The sequence below is a fragment of the Oncorhynchus tshawytscha genome, linkage group LG23 (genome assembly GCF_018296145.1).
Source record: "Oncorhynchus tshawytscha isolate Ot180627B linkage group LG23, Otsh_v2.0, whole genome shotgun sequence".
Taxonomy (NCBI): domain Eukaryota; kingdom Metazoa; phylum Chordata; class Actinopteri; order Salmoniformes; family Salmonidae; genus Oncorhynchus; species Oncorhynchus tshawytscha.
Window position 1 is genome coordinate 24,280,411 of NC_056451.1, and position 22,544 is coordinate 24,302,954.

The 22,544-nt window shown below is 53.8% G+C and overlaps 1 protein-coding gene across 3 annotated transcripts; it reads right to left on the minus strand.

Annotated features, from left to right (window-relative positions):
* Window positions 1-2,752: 2,752 nt before the first annotated feature.
* Window positions 2,753-22,544, minus strand: atn1 (atrophin 1). 3 transcript variants are annotated; one of them, XM_042304969.1, is made up of 7 exons: window positions 21,313-22,543; window positions 19,325-19,541; window positions 17,746-19,216; window positions 17,413-17,556; window positions 3,884-4,064; window positions 3,658-3,696; window positions 2,753-3,588 (listed from the first exon to the last, which is right to left on the minus strand). In XM_042304969.1, the coding sequence occupies exons 1-6, from the start codon at window positions 22,452-22,454 to the stop codon at window positions 3,663-3,665; spliced, it is 3,189 nt and encodes a 1,062-aa protein (XP_042160903.1). In that variant the 5' UTR covers window positions 22,455-22,543; the 3' UTR covers window positions 2,753-3,588; window positions 3,658-3,662. The 3 variants fall into 3 exon arrangements, with proteins under 3 accessions (XP_042160903.1, XP_042160902.1, XP_042160904.1); XM_042304968.1 differs by having other exon boundaries at window positions 2,753-3,696; window positions 21,313-22,542; XM_042304970.1 differs by lacking the exons at window positions 2,753-3,588; window positions 3,658-3,696 and having other exon boundaries at window positions 3,924-4,064; window positions 17,413-17,569; window positions 21,313-22,544.

Sequence of the window (22,544 nt, forward strand, 5' to 3'; positions counted from 1 at the left end):
CCACACAACCAACTTACCATGGAATATCTCAGCTCAACATGAGGGCAGGAGAAGGCTAAATAGCACTTGCCAGTTAAACACTGTGACACTAATATACCTCTGTTTACTTCTTTACTACTAATGAACTCTTGTTGAATGCATGTTATTCCTATGGTTAATGCAGAGTACAGTAGCTGTTCTGAATGGCAACATGGCTGACTATACAGCACTATAAACAGACTATAAGGGAAAGACCCACCCTGTCAGTTCCTATCTGTAAATAGAGATCAAAGTAAAATAGTTTTATGTGAACAGTCAGACTGTAGCATGTTAACACACTGTCCAGCTGCATATGCAATTACCATGTAAATACTGGATGGTTTTAACTTCACTTGGTATAAAGAGGGAATCGTAAGTCACACCATCACATGTACTGTATGAAGAGGATGAAGTTGCCTCTTTGTGGTTGAAACATTATTAATACAAAGTATAGGAGCATGTAGTCTAAACAGCACAGAGGCATTTGTCACATTTAGCCTAGAACACATTCAGCCCTGAGCTTCTAACAGCATCGCTAAATCATAAGATTCCAGCTCCTCCTATCAGTTTCCTTCTTTCTTTTACAGTGTGGTCTGGAATGTTGGCTGTACAGGGATGGTGCTCACTGGTGCTACACAACTTTCATGTCTCACACTCATCCCATACATATGTCTCCTATTAGCTACACTTGCCCAGAGAGAGGGAGGAAAGGGAAGGAGAGAGGGAGGAAAGGGAAGGAGAGAGGGGGGAAAGGGAAGGAGAGAGGGAGGAGAGGGAAGGAGAGAGAGGGGGAAAAGAGGAAGGAGGGGGGAAGAAGAGAGGGAGGGAGAGAGAGGAGAGGGAAAGGAGAGAGGAGAGGGAAGGAGAGAGGGATAGGAGAGGGGAGAGAGAGGGGGCGAGGGAAGGTAAGATGAGAGGGGAGAGGGAGGGAGGGAGGAGAGGGGAAGGAGAGAGGAGAGGGCAAGGAGAGGGTGAGAAGGAGGGAGGGAGAGGGAAGGAGAGAGGAGAAGGGAGAGAAAGAGAGTGAGACAGTTGGGTGAGGGAGAATAAAGGAATTCGATATACAGTACCAGTCAAAAGTTTGGACACCTACTCATTCAAGGGTTTTTCTTTATTTTTTAATATTTTCTACATTGTAGAATAATAGTGAAGACATCAAAACTATGAAATAACACATGGAATCACGTAGTAACAAAAAACTGTTAAACAAATCAAAATATATTTTAGATTTCTACAAAGCAGTCACCCTTTGCCTTCATGATAGCTTTGCACACTCTTGGCATTCTCTCAACCAGCTTCATCTGGAATGCTTTGCCAACAGTCTTGAAGGAGTTAACCACATATGCTGAGCAATTGTTGGCTGCTTTTCCTTCATTCTGTGGTCCAACTCATCCCTAACCATCTCAATTGGGTTGAGGTCGGGTGATTGTGGAGGCCAGGGCATCTGATGCAGCACTCCGTCACTCTCCTTCTTGGTCAAATAGCTCTTACACAGCCTGGAGGTGTGTTTTGGGTCATTGTCCTGTTGAAAAACTAATGATAGTCCCACTCAGCGCAAACCAAATGGGATGGTGTATCACTGCAGAATGCTGTGGTAGCCATGCTGGTTAAGTGTGCCTTGAATTCTAAATAAATCAGTGTCACCAGAAAAGCACCATCACACCTCCTCCTCCATGCTTCACGGCGGAAACCACACATGAGATCATCCGTTCACCTACTCTCTGTCTCACAAGACACATCGGTTGGAACCAAAAATCTCAAATATGGACTCATCAGACCAAAGGACAGATTTCCATTGGTATAGTGTCAATTACTCGTGTTTCTTGGCCCAAGCAAGTCTTTTCTTCTTATTGGTGTCCTTTAGTAGTGGTTTCTTTGCAGCATTTCAACCATGAAGGCCGGATTCCCAGTCTCCTCTGAACAGTTGATGTTGAGATATGTCTTTTACTTGAACTCTGTGAAGCATTTATTTGGGCTACAATCTGAGATGCAGTTAACTCTAATGAACTTATCCTCTGCGGCAGAGATATCTCTGGATCTTCCTTCCCTGTGACGGTCCTCAGGAGAGCCAGTTTCATCATAGCACTTCATGGTTTTTACGACGAACTTGAAGAAGCTTTCAAAGGTCTTGACATTTTTCAAGATTGACTGACATTCATGTCTTAAAGTAATGATAGACTGTTGTTTCTTTTTGCGTATTTGAGCTGTTTTGGCCATAATATGGACTTGGTCTTTTACCAAATAGGGCTATCTGCTGTACCTTGTCACAACACAACTGATTGGCTCAAATGCATTAAGGAAAGAAATTCCACAAATGAACTTTTAACAAGGCACACCTGTTAATTGAAATGCATTCCAGTTGACTACCTCATGAAGCTGGTTGAGAGAATGCCATGAGTGTGCAAAGCTGTCATCAAGGCAAAGAGTAGCTACTTTGAAGAATCTCAAATGTAAAATATAAATTTGATTTGCCGAACACTTTTTTCATTACTACATGATTTCATAGTTTTGATGTTTTCACTATTATTCTACAATGTAGAAACTAGTACAAATAAAGAAAAACCCTTGAATGAGTAGGTGTGTCCAAACTTTTGACTGTTACTGTAGGCTTTATGTGTGTTTTATATAAAAAGCAAGACAGAAATGCACGTGTCTGTGTGTAGAGAGAGAGAGAGAGAGAGAGAGAGAGAGAGAGGAGAGAACATACTGTACACAACCACATCAGAGACCCATATATTTTCCCCAAAAAATGATGTAGTTTATCTTTTTCCTTCATTTGCATCTCGTTTCACAATAAAAAACTAAAGAAACCGCCATACCATGAAAATGTAATAAAATAACAATACAAATAATATGTATATAGAATTATAGAATTATCAACAAACAGACATGAATAATAATAACAATACAACTAATCGTTAACATAATATGACACTTGTTAATCGCTGGTCTCATGCATACTCATACACCACCCGTCCGTTTAGGAAAGAGAGGGCGATTACTAAAAATAGAACCAGGAGTTCAACCAGTTCAGAAGAAGCGCCTAGCTACATGCAATGACATAAAAGAGAGCCTCATGTACACATTCTTCCTGGCATAAGGTAATTTACACCAGACTGTACTGCATTATATTGCTGCTCCCACCTAGTATACTGTACAGGGCACAATACAAAACTGGAGTTGAAACACATACGCTGTGATAGGCCCAGAGTCTGGGGCTATGGTATAGTACAGACAACACAGACTGTGAGCAACGTTTTCACTCCTCTCATCCCTCTCTCCCTTTTTTCATCTGGTTTCGCAATCAGTTCATTTCTCCTCAGGTTCCTATGGTTTGATGCTTCCTTCATTGTTCTTAGTGCTTCTGTTTTGTTCTTTTCTTTTTCCTCCTTTGGGTTGGTCTTCTGTGGGCTTGTTCCCCCTCTCTTTTTCCTCCCTTACAGGGTCTCTTCTTCCTCCTTTGGGTTGGTCTTCCGTGGGCTTGTTCCCCCTCTCTTTTTCCTCCCTTACAGGGTCTCTTCTTCCTCCTTTGGGTTGGTCTTCCGTGGGCTTGTTCCCCCTCTCTTTTTCCTCCCTTACAGGGTCTCTTCTTCCTCCTTTGGGTTGGTCTTCCGTGGGCTTGTTCCCCCTCTCTTTTTCCTCCCTTACAGGGTCTTGTCGCTTTCCTTCTTTAAGTGGCTGAGGAAGAGAGAAGAGACTGTATGAGACAGGGTCAGGGATGATACACACACACACATACTCGCGCACACACACACACACACACACACACACACACACACACACACACACACACACACACACACACACACACACACACACACACACACACACACACCCAGCTCCCCTGGTCCCATTAGTAGGCTACCTGTAGTACTCGTCCTGGGTGAGGGAGTGGTGGTGGTGGTGGTGGATCCACTGCTGTTCCAGGGCCAGTCTCTGGATCTGCAGCTCTGCGCTCTGGGCCTGCTGCATGGCCTGGAGCTGGTGGGCCGCTGACATGGAACCTGTCAGAGAGGAGGGTTGGGGCAGCTCACGGAACGGAGCGCCTGGAGGGGGAAGGAAAAGGGAAGAGGAAAGGGAGAAGAGCAGAGACAGGTGAGAGGAGGAGTGGAGAAGGGAGAGACAGGTGAGAGGAGGAGTGGAGAAGGGAGAGACAGGTGAGAGGAGGAGTGGAGAAGGGAGAGACAGGTGAGAGGAGGAGTGGAGAAGGGAGAGACAGGTGAGAGGAGGAGTGGAGAAGGGAGAGACAGGTGAGAGGAGGAGTGGAGAAGGGAGAGACAGGTGAGAGGAGGAGTGGAGAAGGGGAGAGACAGGTGAGAGGAGTGGAGAAGAGGAGAGACAGGTGAGAGGAGGAGTGGAGAAGGGAGAGACAGGTGAGAGGAGGAGTGGAGAAGAGAAGAGACAGGTGAGAGGAGGAGTGGAGAAGAGGAGAGACAGGTGAGAGGAGGAGTGGAGAGGGAGAGACAGGTGAGAGGAGGAGTGGAGAAGAGAAACAGGTGAGAGGAGGAGTGGAGAAGAGGAGAGACAGGTGAGAGGAGGAGTGGAGAAGGGAGAGACAGGTGGGAGGAGGAGTGGAGAAGGGAGAGACAGGTGAGAGGAGGGTGGAGAAGGAGAGACAGGTGAGAGGAGGAGTGGAGAAGGAGAGACAGGTGAGAGGAGGAGTGGAGAAGGGAGAGACAGGTGAGAGGAGGAGTGAGAAGGAGAGACAGGTGAGAGGAGGAGTGGAGAAGGAGAGACAGGTGAGAGGAGGAGTGGAGAAGAGACAGGTGAGAGGAGGAGTGGAGAAGGGAGAGACAGGTGAGAGGAGGAGTGGAGAAGAGGAGAGACAGGTGAGAGGAGGAGTGGAGAAGGGAGAGACAGGTGAGAGGAGGAGTGGAGAAGGGAGAGACAGGTGAGAGGAGGAGTGGAGAAGAGGAGAGACAGGTGAGAGGAGGGGTGGAGAAGGGAGAGACAGGTGAGAGGAGGAGTGGAGAAGAGGAGAGACAGGTGAGAGGGGGGTGGAGAAGGAGAGACAGGTGAGAGGAGGAGTGGAGAAGGGAAAGACAGGTGAGAGGAGGAGTGGAGAAGAGGAGAGACAGGTGAGAGGAGGAGTGGAGAAGGGAGAGACAGGTGAGAGGAGGAGTGGAGAAGGGAGAGACAGGTGAGAGGAGGAGTGGAGAAGAGGAGAGACAGGTGAGAGGAGGAGTGGAGAAGAGACAGGTGAGAGGAGGAGTGGAGGAGAGACAGGTGAGAGGAGGAGTGGAGAAGAGGAGAGACAGGTGAGAGGAGGAGTGGAGAAGAGACAGGTGAGAGGAGTGGAGAAGAGACAGGTGAGAGGAGGAGTGGAGAAGAGACAGGTGAGAGGAGGAGGATAAGAGGAGAGACAGGTGAGAGGAGTGGAGAGTGGAGAAGAGGAGAGACAGGTGAGAGGAGGAGTGAGAAGAGACAAGAGACAGGTGGAGAGGAGGAGTGGAGAAGGGAGACAGGTGAGAGGAGGAGTGGAGAAAGAGAGACAGTTGAGAGGAGGAGTGGAGAAGGAGAGACAGGTGAGAGGAGGGTGGAGAAGGGAGAGACAGGTGAGAGGAGGAGGAGAAGAGGAGAGACAGGTGAGGGGTGGAGAAGGGAGAGACAGGTGAGAGGAGGAGTGGAGAAGGGAGAGACAGGTGAGAGGAGGAGTGGAGAAGAGGAGAGACAGGTGAGGAGGAGTGGAGAAAGGAGAGACAGGTGAGAGGAGGAGTGGAGAAGGGAGAGACAGGTGACAGGAGGAGTGGAGAAAAGAGGAGAGACAGGTGAGAGGAGGAGTGGAGAAAGAGACAGGTGAGAGGAGGAGTGGAGAAGGGAGAGACAGGGTGGAGAGGAGAGACAGGTGGAGAGGAGGGTGGAGGAGGAGGAGAGACAGGTGAGAGGAGGAGTGGAGAGAGACAGGTGAGAGGAGGGGAAGACAGGTGAGAGGAGGAGTGGAGAAGGAGGACAGTGAGAGGAGGAGTGGGAGAAGGGAGAGACAGGTGAGAGGAGGAGTGGAGAAGGGAGAGACAGTGAGAGGAGGAGTGGAGAAGAGGAGAGACAGGTGAGAGGAGGAGTGGAGAAAAGAGGAGAGACAGGTGAGGAGGAGTGGAGAAGAGGAGAGACAGGGAGGGGGAGTGGAGAAGGGGAGACAGGTGAGAGGAGGAGTGGAGAAAGGAGAGACAGAGGAGGAGTGAAGGAGAGACAGTGAGAGGAGGAGTGGAGACAGAGGAGGAGTGGAGAAAGAGAGACAGGTGAGAGGAGGAGTGGAGAAGAGGAGACAGGTGAGAGGAGGAGTGGAGAAGAAGAGACAGGTGAGAGGAGGAGTGGAGAAGAGGAGAGACAGGTGAGAGGAGGAGTGGAGAGGGAGAGACAGGTGAGAGGAGGAGTGGAGAAGAGACAGGTGAGAGGAGAGTGGAGAAGAGACAGGTGAGAGGAGGAGTGGAGGACAGGTGGAGGAGGAGTGGAGAAGAGACAGGTGAGAGGAGGAGTGGAGAAGAGGAGAGACAGGTGAGAGGAGGAGTGGAGAAGGGAGAGACAGGTGAGAGGTGGAGAAGGGAGAGACAGGAGGAGGAGTGGAGAAGAGGAGAGACAGGTGAGGAGGAGGAGGAAGGGAGAGACAGGTGAGAGGAGGAGTGGAGAAGGGAGAGACAGGTGAGAGGAGGAGTGGAGAAGGGAGAGACAGGTGAGAGGAGGAGTGGAGAAGTGGAGAGACAGGTGAGAGGAGGAGTGGAGAGGAGAGACAGGTGAGAGGAGGGTGGAGAAGGAGAGACAGGTGAGAGGAGGAGTGGAGAAGGGAGAGACAGGTGAGAGGAGGAGTGGAGAAGAGGAGAGACAGGTGAGAGGAGGAGTGGAGAAGAGACAGGTGAGAGGAGGAGTGGAGAAGAGGAGAGACAGGTGAGAGGAGGAGTGGGAGGAGACAGTGGAGGAGGAGGAGAAGGAGAGACAGGTGAGGAGAGGAGAAGAGGAGAGACAGGTGAGAGGAGGAGGAAGAGACAGGTGAGGAGGAGTGGAGAAAGAGACAGGTGAGAGGAGGAGTGGAGAAGGAGAGACAGGTGAGAGGAGGAGTGGAGAAGGGAGAGACAGGTGAGAGGAGGAGGAGAAAGGAGACAGGTGAGAGGAGGAGTGGAGAAGAGGAGAGACAGGTGAGAGGAGGAGTGGAGAAGAGGAGAGACAGGTGAGAGGAGGAGTGGAGAAGGGAGAGACAGGTGAGAGGAGGAGTGGAGAAGAGGAGAGACAGGGAGGAGGAGGGAGAAGGGAGAGACAGGTGAGAGGAGGAGTGGGAGGAGAGACAGGTGAGAGGAGGAGTGGAGAAGGGAGAGACAGGTGAGAGGAGGAGTGGAGAAGAGACAGGTGAGAGGAGGAGTGGAGAAGAGAGTGGAGAAGAGGGTGAGAGGAGGACAGGTGGAGAGTGGAGAGGAGAGACAGGTGAGAGGAGGAGTGGGAAGGAGAGACAGGTGAGAGGAGGAGTGGAGAAGAGGAGAGACAGGTGAGAGGAGGAGTGGAGAAGAGACAGGTGAGAGGACAGGTGAGAGACAGGTGAGAGGAGGAGGGAGGAGAGACAGGTGAGAGAGGAGAGAGACAGGTGAGAGGAGGAGGAGAAAAAGGGAGAGACAGGTGAGAGGGAGGAGTGGAAGAGGAGAGACAGGTGAGAGGAGGGGTGGAGAAGGAGAGACAGGTGAGAGGAAGAGTGGAGAAGAGAGACAGGTGAGGAGGAGTGGAGAAGGAGACAGGTGAGAGGAGGAGTGGAGAAGGAGAGACAGGTGAGAGGAGGAGTGGAGGAGAGACAGGTGAGAGAGGAGGAGAGACAGGTGAGAGGAGGAGTGGAGAAGAGGAGAGACAGGTGAGAGGAGGAGTGGAAGAAGAGTGGAGAAGAGACAGGTGAGAGGAGGAGTGGAGAGAGGAGAGACAGGTGAGAGGAGGAGAGAGGAGAGACAGGTGGGAGGAGGAGTGGAGAAGAGGAGAACAGGTGAGAGGAGGAGTGGAGAAGGAGAGACAGGTGAGAGGAGGAGTGGAGACAGGTGAGAGAGGAGTGGAGGAGACAGGTGAGAGGAGGAGTGGAGGAGAGACAGGTGAGAGGAGGAGTGGAGAAGGAGAGACAGGTGAGAGGAGGAGTGGAGAAGAGGAGAGACAGGTGAGAGGAGGAGTGGAGAAGAGGAGAGACAGGTGAGAGGAGGAGTGGAGAGGAGAGACAGGTGAGAGAGGAGTGGAGAAGAGGAGAGACAGGTGAGGAGGAGAAGGGAGAGACAGGTGAGAGGAGGAGGGAGAGGAGAGACAGGTGAGGAGAGACAGGTGAGAGGAGGAGTGGAGAAGAGGAGAGACAGGTGAGAGGAGGAGTGGAGAAGAGGAGAGACAGGTGAGAGGAGGAGGGAGAAGGGAGAGACAGGGGAGGAGTGGAGAAGAGGAGAGACAGGTGAGAGGAGGTGGAGAAGGAGGAGGAGTGGAGAAAAGGAGAGACAGGTGAGAGGAGTGGAGAAGAGGAGAGACAGGTGAGAGGAGGAGTGGAGAGGGAGAGACAGGTGAGAGGAGGAGGAGAGGAGTGAGAGGAGAGACAGGGAGAGACAGGTGAGGAGAGGAGAAGGAGGTGAGAAGAGGAGAGACAGGTGAGAGGAGGAGTGGAGAAGAGGAGAGACAGGTGAGAGGAGGGGAGAGACAGAGGAGAGACAGGTGAGAGGAGGAGTGGAGAAGAGGAGAGACAGGTGGAGAAGGGAGAGACAGGAGGAGTGGAGAGAGAGGAGAGACAGGTGAGAGGAGGACAGGTGAGAGGAGTGGAGAGGAGAGACAGTGGAGAAGAGGAGAGACAGGTGAGAGGAGGAGTGGAGAAGAGGAGAGACAGGTGAGAGGAGGAGTGGAGGAGAGACAGGTGGAGGAGGAGAAGAGGAGAGACAGGTGAGAGGAGGAGTGGAGAAGGGAGAGACAGGTGAGAGGAGGAGTGGAGGAGAGACAGGTGAGAGGAGGAGTGGAGAGAGGAGAGACAGGTGAGAGGAGGAGTGGAGAAGGGAGAGACAGGTGAGAGGAGGAGTGGAGAAGAGGAGAGACAGGTGAGAGGAGAATGGGAGAGACAGGTGGAGAAGGGAGAAGAAAGACAGGTGAGAGGAGGAGTGGAGAGAGGAGGACAGGGAGGAGGAGGAGAAGAGGAGAGACAGGTGGAGAAGGAGAGACAGGGAGGAGTGGAGAAGAGGAGAGACAGGTGAGAGGAGGAGACAGGTGGAGAAGGAGAGACAGGTGAGAGGAGGAGTGGAGAAGAGGAGAGACAGGTGAGAGGAGAGTGGAGGAGACAGGTGAGAGGAGATAAGAGAGACAGGTGAGTGGAGAAGAGGAGAGACAGGTGAGAGGAAGTGGAGAAGAGGAGAGACAGGTGAGAGGAGGAGGAGAAGGAGAGACAGGTGAGAGTGGAGGAGAGACAGGTGAGAGGAGGAGTGGAGAAGAGGAGAGACAGGTGAGAGGAGGGGTGGAGAGGGGAGACAGGTGAGAGGAGGAGTGGACAAGAAGGAGAAGAGACAGGTGAGAGGAGGAGGAGAAGGAGACAGGTGAGAGGAGGAGTGGAGAAGAGGAGAGACAGGTGAGAGGAGGAGTGGAGAAGGGAGAGACAGGTGAGAGGAGGAGGAGAAGGGAGAGACAGGTGAGAGGAGGAGTGGAGAAGAGGAGACAGGTGAGAGGAGGAGTGGAGAAGAGGAGACAGGTGAGAGGAGGAGGAGGGAGAGACAGGTGAGAGAGGAGGAGAGGACAGACAGGTGAGAGGAGGAGTGAGACAGGTGAGAAGACAGGTGAGAGGAGGAGTGGAGAGACAGGTGAGAGGAGGAGTGGGAGAAGAGAGAGACAGGTGGAGTGGAGAGAGACAGGTGAGAGGAGAGGAGGAGTGGAGAGAAGGGAGAGACAGGTGAGGAGGAGGTGAGAGGAGGAGGAGAAGAGGAGAGACAGGTGAGAGGAGGAGAGACAGGTGAGGAGAGTGGAGAGAGGGAAAGACAGGTGAGAGGAGGTGGAGAAGAGGAGAGACAGGTGAGAGGAGGAGAGAGGAGACAGGTGAGAGGAGGAGGAGAAGGAGAGACAGGTGACAGGGAGGAGTGGAGAAGAGGAGAGACAAGAGGAGAGACAGGTGAGAGGAGGGGTGGAGAAGGAGAGAGACAGGTGAGAGGAGGAGTGGAGAAGAGAGACAGGTGAGAGGAGGAGAGGAGAGACAGGTGAGGAGGAGTGGAGAAGAGGAGAGACAGGTGAGAGGAGGAGTGAGAAGAGAAGGAGAGACAGGTGAGAGGAGGAGTGGAGGAGAAGGAGAGACAGGTGAGAGGAGGTGGGAGAAGAGGAGACAGTGAGAGGAGGAGTGGAGAAGAGGAGAGACAGGTGAGGAGGAGGTGGGAAAGGAGAGACAGGTGAGAGGAGGAGGAGAAGAGGAGAGACAGGTGAGAGGAGGAGAGGGAGAAGGAGAGACAGGTGAGAGAGGAGTGGAGAAGGAGGAGTGGAGGAGAAGAGAGGAGAGACAGGTGGAGAGGAGGAGTGGAGAAGAAGGTGGAGGAGTGGAGAAGAGACAGGTGAGAGGTGGAGAAGAGGAGGAGGTGGAGAGAGTGGAGAGAGACAGGTGAGAGGAGGAGTGGAGAAGGGAGAGACAGGTGAGTGGAGGAGGAGAGGTGGAGAAGAGGAGAGACAGGTGAGAGGAGGAGGAGAGAAGGAGAGACAGGTGAGAGGAGGAGTGGAGAAGAGAGACAGGTGAGAGGGGGAGTGGAGAGAAGGGAGAGACAGGTGAGAGGAGGAGGTGGAGAAGGGAGAGACAGGTGAGAGGAGAAGAGGAGAGACAGGTGAAGGAGGTGGAGAGAGAGAGACAGGTGAGAGGAGGAGTGGAGAAGGGAGAGACAGGTGAGAGGAGAGAAGGGAGGTGAGACAGGTGAGAGGAGGAGTGGAGAAGAGGAGAGACAGGTGAGAGTGGAGAAGGAGTGGAGGAGGAGGAGAGAGACAGGTGAGAGGAGGAGTGGAGAAGAGGAGAGACAGGTGAGAGGAGGAGGAGAAGAGAGGTGAGAGGAGGAGTGGAGAAGAGACAGGTGAGAGGAGGAGTGGATAAGAGGAGAGACAGGTGAGAGGAGGAGTGGAGAAGGGAGAGACAGGTGGGAGGAGGAGTGGAGAAGAGGAGAAGAGGAGAGACAGGTGAGAGGAGGAGGAGAAGAGAGAGACAGGTGGAGAGTGGAGAAGGAGAGACAGGTGAGAGGAGGAGTGGAGAAGAGGAGAGACAGGTGAGAGGAGGAGTGGAGAAGGGAGAGACAGGTGAGAGGAGGAGGAGAAGAGAGAGAGGTGAGAGGAGGAGTGGAGAAGGAGAGACAGGTGAGAGGAGGAGTGGAGAAGGAGAGACAGGTGAGAGGAGGAGTGGAGAAGAGGAGAGACAGGTGAGAGGAGGAGTGGAGAAGGGAGAGACAGGTGAGGAGGAGAAGAGGGAGAGGGGGTGGAGAAGAGGAGAGACAGGTGAGAGGAGGAGTGGAGGAGAAGAGACAGGTGAGAGGAGGAGGAGAAGAGGAGAGACAGGTGAGAGGAGGGGAGAAGGAGAGACAGGTGAGAGGAGGAGTGGAGAAGGGAGAGACAGGTGAGAGGAGGAGAGGAGGAGTGGAGGGTGGAGGAAGGGAGAGACAGGTGAGAGGAGGAGGGAGAAGGAGAGACAGGTGAGAGGAGGAGTGGAGAAGGAGAGACAGGTGAGAGGAGGAGAGGAGAAGAGGTGAGAGGAGGAGGAGGAGGGAGAAGAGGAGAGACAGGTGAGAGGAGGGTGGAGAAGAGGAGAGACAGGTGAGAGGAGGAGTGGAGGAGAGAAGGAGAGACAGGTGAGGAGGAGGAGAGACAGAGAGGAGGGAGAAGGGAGAGACAGGTGAGAGGAGGAGTGGAGAAGGAGAGACAGGTGAGAGAGGGGGTGGAGGAGAGACAGGTGAGAGGAGGAGTGGAGAAGAGAGAGACAGGTGAGAGAAGGAGGACAGTGGAGAGGAGTGGGAGAGACAGGTGAGGAGGAGGAGGAGTGGAGAGACAGGGAGAGACAGGGTGAGAGGAGAGACAGGTGAGAGGAGGAAGAGGAGAGACAGGTGAGAGGAGGAGAAGAGGAGAGACAGGAGAGACAGGAGAAGAAGGGAGACAGGGAGAGGAGGAGTGGAGAAGAGGAGAGACAGGTGAGGAGGAGTGGAGAAGAGGAGAGACAGGTGGGAGGAGGAGGTGGAGAAGGAGGAGGTGAGAGGAGGAGGAGAAGAGGAGACAGGTGAGAGGAGGAGAGAAGGAGGAGAGAGGTGAGAGGAGGAGTGGAGAAAGGAGAGACAGGTGAGAGGAGGAGTGGAGAAGAGGAGAGACAGGTGAGAGGAGGAGAGAAGAGGAGAGACAGGTGAGAGGAGGAGTGGAGAAGGAGAGACAGGTGAGAGGAGGAGTGGAGAAGGAGAGACAGGTGAGAGGAGGGTGGAGAAAGGAGAGACAGGTGGAGAGAGGAGGAGGAGGGAGAGACAGGTGAGAGGAGGACAGGTGAGAGGAGGAGAGGAGAGACAGAGAAGAGGAGAGACAGGTGGAGGAAGAGTGGGAGAGACAGGAAGAGAGAGACAGGTGAGAGGAGAAGGAGAAGGAGAGACAGGTGAGAGGAGGACAGGTGAGAGGAGGAAGAGGAGAGACAGGTGAGAGGAGGGAGGAGAAGGGAGAGACAGGTGAGAGGAGGTGGAGAAGGGAGAGACAGGTGAGAGAGGAGAGGAGGTGAGAGGACAGGTGAGAGGAGGTGGAGAAGAGGAGAGACAGGTGAGAGGAGGGTGGAGAAGAGAGAGACAGGTGAGAGGAGGAGTGGAGAAGGGAGAGACAGGTGAGAGGAGGAGTGGAGAAGGAGAGACAGGTGGAGGAAGTGGAGAAGGAGAGACAGGTGAGAGGAGGAGTGGAGAAGAGGAGAGACAGGTGAGAGGAGTGGAGAAGAGAGAGGAGGAGAGACAGGTGAGAGGAGGAGAGGAGAAGAGACAGGTGAGAGGAGGAGTGGAGAAGAGGAGAGACAGGTGAGGAGGAGGGAGTGGAGGAGAGACAGGTGAGGAGGAGGAGGAGAAGAGGACAGGTGGAGGAGGAGAAGGGAGAGACAGTGAGAGGAGAGACAGGAGAAGAGGAGAAGAGGAGAGACAGGTGAGAGGAGGAGGGAAGAGGAGACAGAGAGGAGGGGAAGAGGAGAGACAGGTGGAGAAGAGGAGAGACAGGTGAGAGGAGGTGGAGAAGAGGAGAGACAGGTGAGAGGAGGAGTGGAGAAGGGAGAGACAGGTGAGAGGAGGAGGAGAAGAGGAGAGACAGGTGAGAGGAGGGTGGAGAAGGGAGAGACAGGTGAGAGGAGGAGGTGAGAGGAGGTGGAGAAGAGGAGAGACAGGTGAGAGGAGAGGAGAGACAGGTGAGAGGAGGAGTGGAGAAGGAGAGACAGGTGAGAGGAGGAGGGAGAAGAAGAGAGACAGGTGGAGAGGAGGAGTGGAGAGAGAGAGACAGGTGAGAGGAGGAGGAGAAGTGGAGAGACAGGTGAGAGGAGGAGTGGAGAAGAGACAGGTGAGAGGAGGAGTGGAGAAGAGGAGAGACAGGTGAGGAGGAGGAGAAAGGAGAGACAGGTGAGGAGGAGGAGAAGAGAGAGACAGGTGAGAGGAGGAGGGGAGAGGTGAGAGGAGGAGGAGGAGTGGAGGAGGAGTGGAGAAGAGGAGAGACAGGTGAGAGGAGGAGTGGAGGAGAGGAGAGACAGGAAAGAGAGAGAGACAGGAGGAGGAGTGGAGAAGAGGAGACAGGTGAGAGGAGGAGGAGTGGACAGGTGAGAGGAGGGAGGAGAAGAGGAGAGACAGGTGGAGAGAGTGGAGAGACAGGGAGAGTGGAGAAGGAGAGACAGGTGAGAGGAGGAGTGGAGAAGAGGAGAGACAGGTGAGAGGAGGAGAGAAGGGAGAGACAGGTGAGAGGAGGAGTGGAGAAGAGGAGAGACAGGTGAGAGGAGGAGTGGAGAAGGGAGAGACAGGTGAGAGGAGGAGTGGAGAAGAGGAGAGACAGGTGAGAGGAGGGGAGACGAGGAGAGACAGGTGGAGAAGAGGAGAGACAGGTGAGAGGAGGAGTGGAGAAGAGGAGAGACAGGTGAGGAGAGACAGGTGAGAGGAGTGGAGAAGAGGAGAGACAGGTGGGAGGAGGAGTGGAGGTGAGGAGGAGAAGGTGGAGGAGGAGTGGAGAAGGAGAGACAGGTGGAGAAGAGGAGAGACAGGTGAGAGGAGAGGAGAAGAGGAGAGACAGGTGAGAGGAGGTGGAGAAGAGAGAGACAGGTGAGAGGAGGAGTGGAGAAGAGGAGAGACAGGTGAGAGGAGGAGTGGAGAAGAGGAGAGACAGGTGAGAGGAGGAGTGGAGAAGGGAGAGACAGGTGAGAGGAGGAGTGGAGAGAGAGAGAGACAGGTGAGAGGAGGAGGAGAAGGAGAGACAGGTGAGGAGAGAGGAGAGTGGAGACAGGTGAGAGGAGGAGGAAGAGAGGAGAGACAGGTGAGAGGAGGAGTGGAGAAGAGGAGAGACAGGTGAGAGGAGACAGGTGGAGAAAGGAGAGACAGGTGAGAGGAGGGTGGAGAGAAGAGGGGAGAGGAGGAGAGACAGGAGGAGAGACAGAGTGGAGAAGGAGAGACAGGTGAGAGGAGAGGAGAGACAGGAGAGAGACAGGTGAGAGGAGGAGTGGAGAAGGAGAGACAGGTGAGGAGGAGGAGAAGGAGAAGAGAGAGGAGACAGGTGAGAGGAGAGGGAGAGAGAGACAGGGAGAGGAGTGGAGAAGGAGAGACAGGTGAGGAGGAGGAAGAGAGGAGAGAGGAGAGACAGGTGAGAGGAGGAGGAGAAGGGAGACAGAGTGAGGAGAGAGGAGTGGAGAAGAGAGGAGAGACAGGTGAGAGGAGGAGTGGAGAGAGGAGAGACAGGTGAGAGGAGGAGTGGAGAAGGAGAGACAGGTGAGAGGAGGATGGAGAAGGAGAGACAGGTGAGAGGAGGAGGAGAAGGGAGAGACAGGTGAGAGGAGGAGGTGGAGAAGGGAGACAGGTGAGAGGAGAGTGGAGAAGAGGAGAGGAGGAGAAGAGGAGAGACAGTGAGGAGAAGAGAGAAGAGAGACAGGTGAGACAGGTGGAGAGAGAAGTGGAGAAGGGAGAGACAGGTGAGAGGAGGAGGAGAAGAGGAGAGACAGGTGAGAGGAGAAGTGGAGAGGAGAGACAGGTGAGAGGAGGAGGAGAAGAGAAGACAGGAGAGGAGGAGGAGGAGAAGAGGAGGAGGAGGTGGAGAGGAGGAGGAGAAGAGACAGGTGAGACAGGTGAGAGGAGACAGGTGAGAGGAGGAAGAAGAGGAGAGACAGGTGAGAGAGGAGTGGAGAAGAGGAGAGACAGGTGAGAGGAGGAGTGGAGAAGAGGAGAGACAGGTGAGAGGAGGAGTGGAGAAGAGGAGAGACAGGTGAGAAGGAAGAGTGGAGACAGGTGAGGAGGAGGAGAAGGAGAGAGACAGGTGAGAGGAGGAGGGAGAAGAAGGAGAGACAGGTGAGAGGAGGGTGAGAAGGGAGAGACAGGTGGAGAAGTGGAGAGACAGGTGAGAGGAGGAGTGGAGAAGGGAGAGACAGATGAGAGGAGTGAGAGAGAGGAGGAGTGGAGAAGAGGAGAGACAGGTGAGAGGAGGAGGAGAAGAGGAGAGACAGGTGAGAGGAGGAGAGGTGGAGAGACAGGTGAGACAGGTGAGAGGAGGAGTGGAGAAGAGGAGAGACAGGTGAGAGGAGGAGTGGAGAAGAAGGAGAGACAGGTGAGAGGGATGGAGGAGGAGACAGGTGAGAAGGAGAAGTGGAGAAGGGAGAGACAGGTGAGGAGGAGAAGTGGAGAAGAGGAGAGACAGGTGAGACAGAGAGAGGTGGAGAAGGAGAGACAGGTGAGAGGAGACAGTGGAGAGGAGGAGTGGAGAAGGAGAGACAGGTGAGAGGAGGAGGAGAAGAGGAGAGAGAGGAGGAGTGGAGAAGGAGAGACAGGTGAGAGGAGGAGTGGAGAAGAGGAGAGACAGGTGAGAGGAGGAGTGGAGAAGTGGAGAGACAGGTGAGAGGGTGGAGAAGAGAGAGAGGTGACAGGAGGAGTGGAGAAGGAGAGAGACAGGTGAGAGGAGAAGTGGAGAAGGGAGAGACAGGTGAGAGGAGGAGTGGAGAAGGAGAGACAGGTGAGAGGAGGAGTGGAGAAGTGGAGAGACAGGTGAGAGGAGGAGTGGAGAAGGAGAGAGACAGGTGAGAGGAGAAGTGGAGAAGGAGAGACGGGTGAGAGGAGGAGTGGAGAAGAGACAGGTGAGAGGAGGAGTGGAGAAGTGGAGAGACAGGTGAGAGGAGGAGTGGAGAAGAGGAGAGACAGGTGAGAGGAGGTGGAGAAGGGAGAGACAGGTGAGAGGAGAAGTGGAGAAGGGAGAGACAGGTGAGAGGACAAGTGGAGAAGAGGAGAGACAGGTGAGACAGGTGAGAGGAGAAGTGGAGAAGAGGAGAGACAGGTGAGAGGAGAAGTGGAGAAGGGAGAGACAGGTGAGAGGAGAAGTGGAGAAGGGAGAGACAGGTGAGAGGAGAAGTGGAGAAGGAGAGACAGGTGAGAGGAGGAGTGGAGAAGAGGAGAGACAGGTGAGAGGAGAAGTGGAGAAGGAAGAGACAGGTGAGAGGAGGAGTGGAGAAGAGGAGAGACAGGTGAGAGGAGTGGAGAAGAGACAGGTGAGAGGGAGGAGTGGAGAAGTGGAGAGACAGGAGAGGAGGAGTGGAGAAGAGGAGAGACAGGTGAGAGGAGGAGGGAAGAGGAGAGACAGGTGAGAGGAGGAGTGGAGAAGAGACAGGTGAGAGGAGGAGTGGAGAAGAGGAGAGACAGGTGAGAGGAGGAGTGGAGAAGGGAGAGACAGGTGAGAGGAGAGGAGAGAGGAGGTGAGAAGGAGAGACAGGTGAGAGGAGGAGTGGAGAAGGGAGAGACAGGTGAGAGGAGGTGGAGAAGAGGAGAGACAGGTGAGAGGAGGAGTGGAGAAGAGGAGAGACAGGTGAGAGGAGAAGTGGAGAAGAGGAGAGACAGGTGAGAGGAGAAGTGGAGAAGAGGAGAGACAGGTGAGAGGAGAAGTGGAGAAGGAAGAGACAGGTGAGAGGAGGAGTGGAGAAGAGGAGAGACAGGTGAGAGGAGAAGTGGAGAAGAGGAGAGACAGGTGAGAGGAGGAGTGGAGAAGAGGAGAGACAGGTGAGAGGAGGAGTGGAGAAGAGGAGAGACAGGTGAGAGGAGGAGTGGAGAAGAGGAGAGACAGGTGAGAGGAGAAGTGGAGAAGAGGAGAGACAGGTGAGAGGAGGAGTGGAGAAGAGGAGAGACAGGTAAGGTAGATAGTGACAGAAAGATAGGTACACTAGGTATCATATTAATGACACAACACAGACAGACAGAAAAATAAACAGACTGAAAAAAACAAGCCTTTCCTCACCGAAGAGTTGTTGTCGTAGCACCTCACTTTCAGTGAGGGGGTGTGCCAGGATGGGGGTGCCCAGCGCTGCCCCTGGGTAGGGCAGGCGGGCCAGGGGAGACCCCGACGCCAACGGGTCCATCAGGGGGTGCACCCCGCCCGCCGCTAGGGGCCAATGATGTAACAGGAAACACAAGGAGATATTTAATAAGAGTCACAGCATCAACAACCACGTTAACATCAACATCTGTATCAGACAGGAAGAGCTTTCTCAGGTCCAGCTCAAAAGAGCACTAAATAGTAGTGGGTAGATCATAGTACAAGATCACAACTGTGGTTAGCAGCAGTGGGTACCTGTGTCTTGCTGGTGCAGGTGCAGGTGGGAGTGGATGTGTGAGTGCTGGTGATGATGAGGCGTGACGTTCAACATCTGAAGACGCCCCGGAATCTCTCCTCCTGTTCCTCCTCCTCCACTTCCACCACTTCCTCCACTTCCATTGCTTCCCCCTCTTTCTCTTTCTCTTTCTCTCTCTCGCTCCCTCTCTCGTCCCCTCTCTCCACCGGCTGGCAGCCCCGCTCTGTCTCGCTCTCTTTCTCTCTCCCTCTCTCCACTCCTCTCTCTCTCAGAGGTGGTGGGGGAGCGAGTGGGAGGGGGGTAGGTCTCAGGAGGGGCGGTCACCGGGGCAGGGCCAGGTGGGGGGTGAGATGGGGGGAGGGAGCTGGGAAAGGAGTGCGGTGCGGGGTGATGGAGGGATGAAACAGGGTTGGAGGAGGGTGGAGGAGGAGCGGGCAGAGGTGCAGCTGCAGGGGCCGGGGGTGGAGGGGCTGGTGCAGGTGCAGGGTGAGAGGGGAGCGAGGGAGGAAGCAGGGAGAAGGGGGGAGGGTTGGAGAGGGACTGAGGGGCGGCAGGAGGGTTAGGGAGGCGACTCACTGGGGCTAACGCTGGGTTCTGGAGGGGCGGTGGTGGGGGTGGAGGAGCCTGGGGAGGGGGGGTGCCGTAAATGGACACCTCACCTCCACCCCCTCCCCCCAGCAGTAGGGAGTGAGCATGTGCATGAGCGTGTGCGTGGGCATGCGAGTGGGAGTGGGCGAGGGCGAGAGCCGTAGGATCTCCCAAGGAGCCCGGCTGGTACACCCTGTCCTCACTCTTAAACTCAAACCCTGGCTTCATGCGCTCACGGTGGGCTGCCACTGCATGGGGAAACCCCATCCCCCCTAACCCTGCACCCCCCATCCCCCCATGTCCTCCTCCATGCCCCCCTGGCCCTCCCTCCATACTGCCCCCATAGAGGAAACCCAAGATGGCTGCCGCTGTGGCTGCATCAGCAGGCATGTGATGTGGGTGGGCCAGAGCATGGTTCTGGAACTGGGGGAGGAAGAAGGAGGGGTGGACATGGGGGTGGCCATGAGGGTGGCCATGATGGTGGACATGTGGGTGTTGGTGTTGGCGACTAGCCCCGAGGGGGGACATGGCGTGGGGCCGGGCGTACTCGCTCAGGGTCCGCAGTGCCGGGGTGTCAGGGCCCAGGTACGGCCCTCCTAACCCGATCCCCAGAGCCCCCTGTGGGCCAACCACCGTTGAACCCCCCATAGACTGCATGAGGAGGGAGTGTGGGATGTGTTGAGAGAGGGAGGGGTGGAGGTGGGAGGGGTGGAGGTGAGCGTGGGGGTGAGGGTGGGAGTGGTGCTGCTGGGGGTGAGGTTGAGGGTGAGACCCAGGATTTGAAGAAGAGGAGTTAGGGTCGAGGAGGATGGAGGAAGAGGAGGGGAAGAAGAGAGAGGATCCCTGGCGTTGTATATTTACATTGTTATTGTCCTTCTGTTGCTGCAGGGAAAGAGGGAGCATTTAAAGAGACAAAATGGAGAAGGAAATTGAGCATTGTGTCCCTCTCCCTCGCTCATCGCCTCCCCCTCCCTGCCTCATTATACTCACTTGTAGATGCCTCTCCAGGTCCCGCTCCCTCTCTCTCTCCCTCTCTCGTTCCCGCTCTTTCTCCCTCAGGTCTCTGGCCCTCTGCTCCACCTCTCTCCGGGCTCTCTCGATCACCTCGTTCCTCTTCTTCCACAGTTTGGAGCCGTCCAGGGGGACGAAGAGAACGTCGCTGCGGGCGCAGGAGTTTCCACTGCCCCGATCTAGAACCCTGTGGAACCTAGAACCACATCAGCAAAATATAACCAATTTGTGCACCAGATTCTGTTCCCATATGATGATACTATATTTATTATCTGGCAATGTCTTCTGTGATGGGTGGTGTTATCGTTGATATACTGTAGGCCTGTCAACAAAACCTCTTCTGTGATGGGTGGTGTTATCGTTGATATACTGTAGGCCTGTCTACAAAACCTCTTCTGTGATGGGTGGTGTTATCTTTGATATACTGTAGGCCTGTCTACAAAACCTCTTCTGTGATGGGTGGTGTTATCGTTGATATACTGTAGGCCTGTCTACAAAACATCTTCTGTGATGGGGGTGGTGTAGGCCTGTCTGTGATGGGTGGTGTTATCGTTGATATACTGTAGGCCTGTCTACAAAACCTCTTCTGTGATGGGTGGTGTTGTCTTTGATATACTGTAGGCCTGTCAACAAAACATGTTCTGTGATGGGTGTTGTTGTCTTTGATATACTGTAGGCCTGTCTACAAAACATGTTCTGTGATGGGTGTTGTTGTCTTTGATATACTGTAGGCCTGTCTACAAAACATGTTCTGTGATGGGTGGTGTTGTCTTTGATATACTGTAGGCCTGTCTACAAAACATGTTCTGTGATGGGTGGTGTTGTCTTTGATATACTGTAGGCCTGTCTACAAAACATCTTCTGTGATGGGTGGTGTTGTCTTTGATATACTGTAGGCCTGTCTACAAAACATCTTCTGTGATGGGTGGTGTTGTCTTTGATATACTGTAGGCCTGTCTACAAAACATCTTCTGTGATGGGTGGTGTTGTCTTTGATATACTGTAGGCCTGTCTACAAAACATCTTCTGTGATGGGTGGTGTTGTCTTTGATATACTGTAGGCCTGTCTACAAAACATCTTCTGTGATGGGTGGTGTTGTCTTTGATATACTGTAGGCCTGTCTACAAAACCTCTTCTGTGATGGGTGGTGTTGTCTTTGATATACTGTAGGCCTGTCTACAAAACCTCTTCTGTGATGGGTGGTGTTGTCTTTGATATACTGTAGGCCTGTCTACAAAACCTCTTCTGTGATGGGTGGTGTTATCGTTGATATACTGTAGGCCTGTCTACAAAACCTCTTCTGTGATGGGTGGTGTTATCGTTGATATACTGTAGGCCTGTCTACAAAACATCTTCTGTGATGGGTGGTGTTGTCTTTGATATACTGTAGGCCTGTCTACAAAACCTCTTCTGTGATGGGTGGTGTTGTCTTTGATATACTGTAGGCCTGTCTACAAAACATCTTCTGTGATGGGTGGTGTTGTCTTTGATATACTGTAGGCCTGTCTACAAAACATCTTCTGTGATGGGTGGTGTTGTCTTTGATATACTGTAGGCCTGTCTACAAAACATCTTCTGTGATGGGTGGTGTTATCGTTGATATACTGTAGGCCTGTCTACAAAACCTCTTCTGTGATGGGTGGTGTTGTCTTTGATATACTGTAGGCCTGTCTACAAAACCTCTTCTGTGATGGGTGGTGTTGTCTTTGATATACTGTAGGCCTGTCTACAAAACATCTTCTGTGACAGGTGTTGTTGTCTTTGATATACTGTAGGCCTGTCTACAAAACATCTTCTGTGACAGGAATACATTTCTCAGCCCCTTTATCTATAAATAATAGCTGACATATTAAGATAAGTGCCAGTGACAAAAACAGAGATAAAACCACATAAATCAGTTGGTAGAACTTGTTAGAGTGACATATGATGGAGCCCTTCTGTTGCTTTGACGCCTATCCCATCTCACCGTGCTGATTGGCTGGCGTGGATCGGAATGTCCACCGGCTTGGGCTCAGGGGAGGGGCTTCTTAAAACAGGAGGTGGGCTTTCACTCTCCTCCCTCTCCTCTATTGGTTCCTCCTTGATGACAGGTGGGGGAGGTGGACCTGTGGACGAATCAGAATGCCCATCTCTAGGAAGTGAGGAGCTACAGCCAGGGGCCGAAGTGCCATTGTTGTTGCCGGGGTTACTAAGAGGTGGGGGTCCTTTTGAGGCGTTTTGAGGTGAGAGGGACTGAGAGAGAGAGTTGGTATGGCTGCTGCCACTGCTACTGTTACTATTGCTGTTAGTCGGGACAAGGTTGTTCCCACTGTTCCCATTGGAGTGGTAGGGGCCGCTGAAGGGGGCGTGGCTGTTCAAAGTGCTGTGGAAGGGTGAGGGCCGGCAGCCAGGTGACACACCTGAACCAGGAAGTGACATGTTGGCCCCGGAGGAGGAGCCTGGCGGGTAGGAAGGAAACCCTCCCATCTGATTGGTCGAGGGGTTTAGTAAAGGAGAGAGGGGTGTTGCAGGAGTCTGATTGGAGGAAGGGTAATTTGCCGGACGAACGTGATTGGGTCCCAGGCCGGAGGGGGGTTGGGGCTGAGCGAGGGAGGTTTGGGGAGTGGGTAGAGTGGGAGGAGGTGGCGGAGGAGGGTAAGGAGAATTCGGAGGGTGTCCATGAGGAGTGGAGGAGGAAGAGGAGGGAGAAAGGGAAGGGGGTTGGGGGGGACCGCCACGGTTTTGGTACAGAGACGACTCTCGCTGGTTGGTATCCCTCTCTCGGTCCCTGTCTCTGGGCTGCTGGGCTGGAAAGTGGGGGTGGGGCAGATGGGGGATCTGAGGTCCACCTGGGTAGTCTCGGCCCAGGTTTGGAGTCATTCCGGGAGGGCTGGGGTACTCACGGGCCGGGCCGGTGGAGGGTGGGCCACCAGGGGGATAGTCCTTGGCCCCAGGAGGGTACTCTCTGTGGAAGTGTTCTGGTCCAGAGGGGGAACTGTGCCTTGTCTGTCCCTGGTCCATCGATGGGGGGTAGTCTCGTTTGGAGGCGCTTTGAGGATGTGGGTGGGGAGGTAGGGTAGGGTGGCTGGGGTTGTTTTGGGGTGAGGAAGGGGGATCGCGGTTTAGCATGGGGGCTGCAGGTAACCCAATGGTTGAGCTTGGGGGTTTCCTAGTGGTAGGGGGTTATTATTGGGGTTACTATTGCCCCACCTCTCTCAT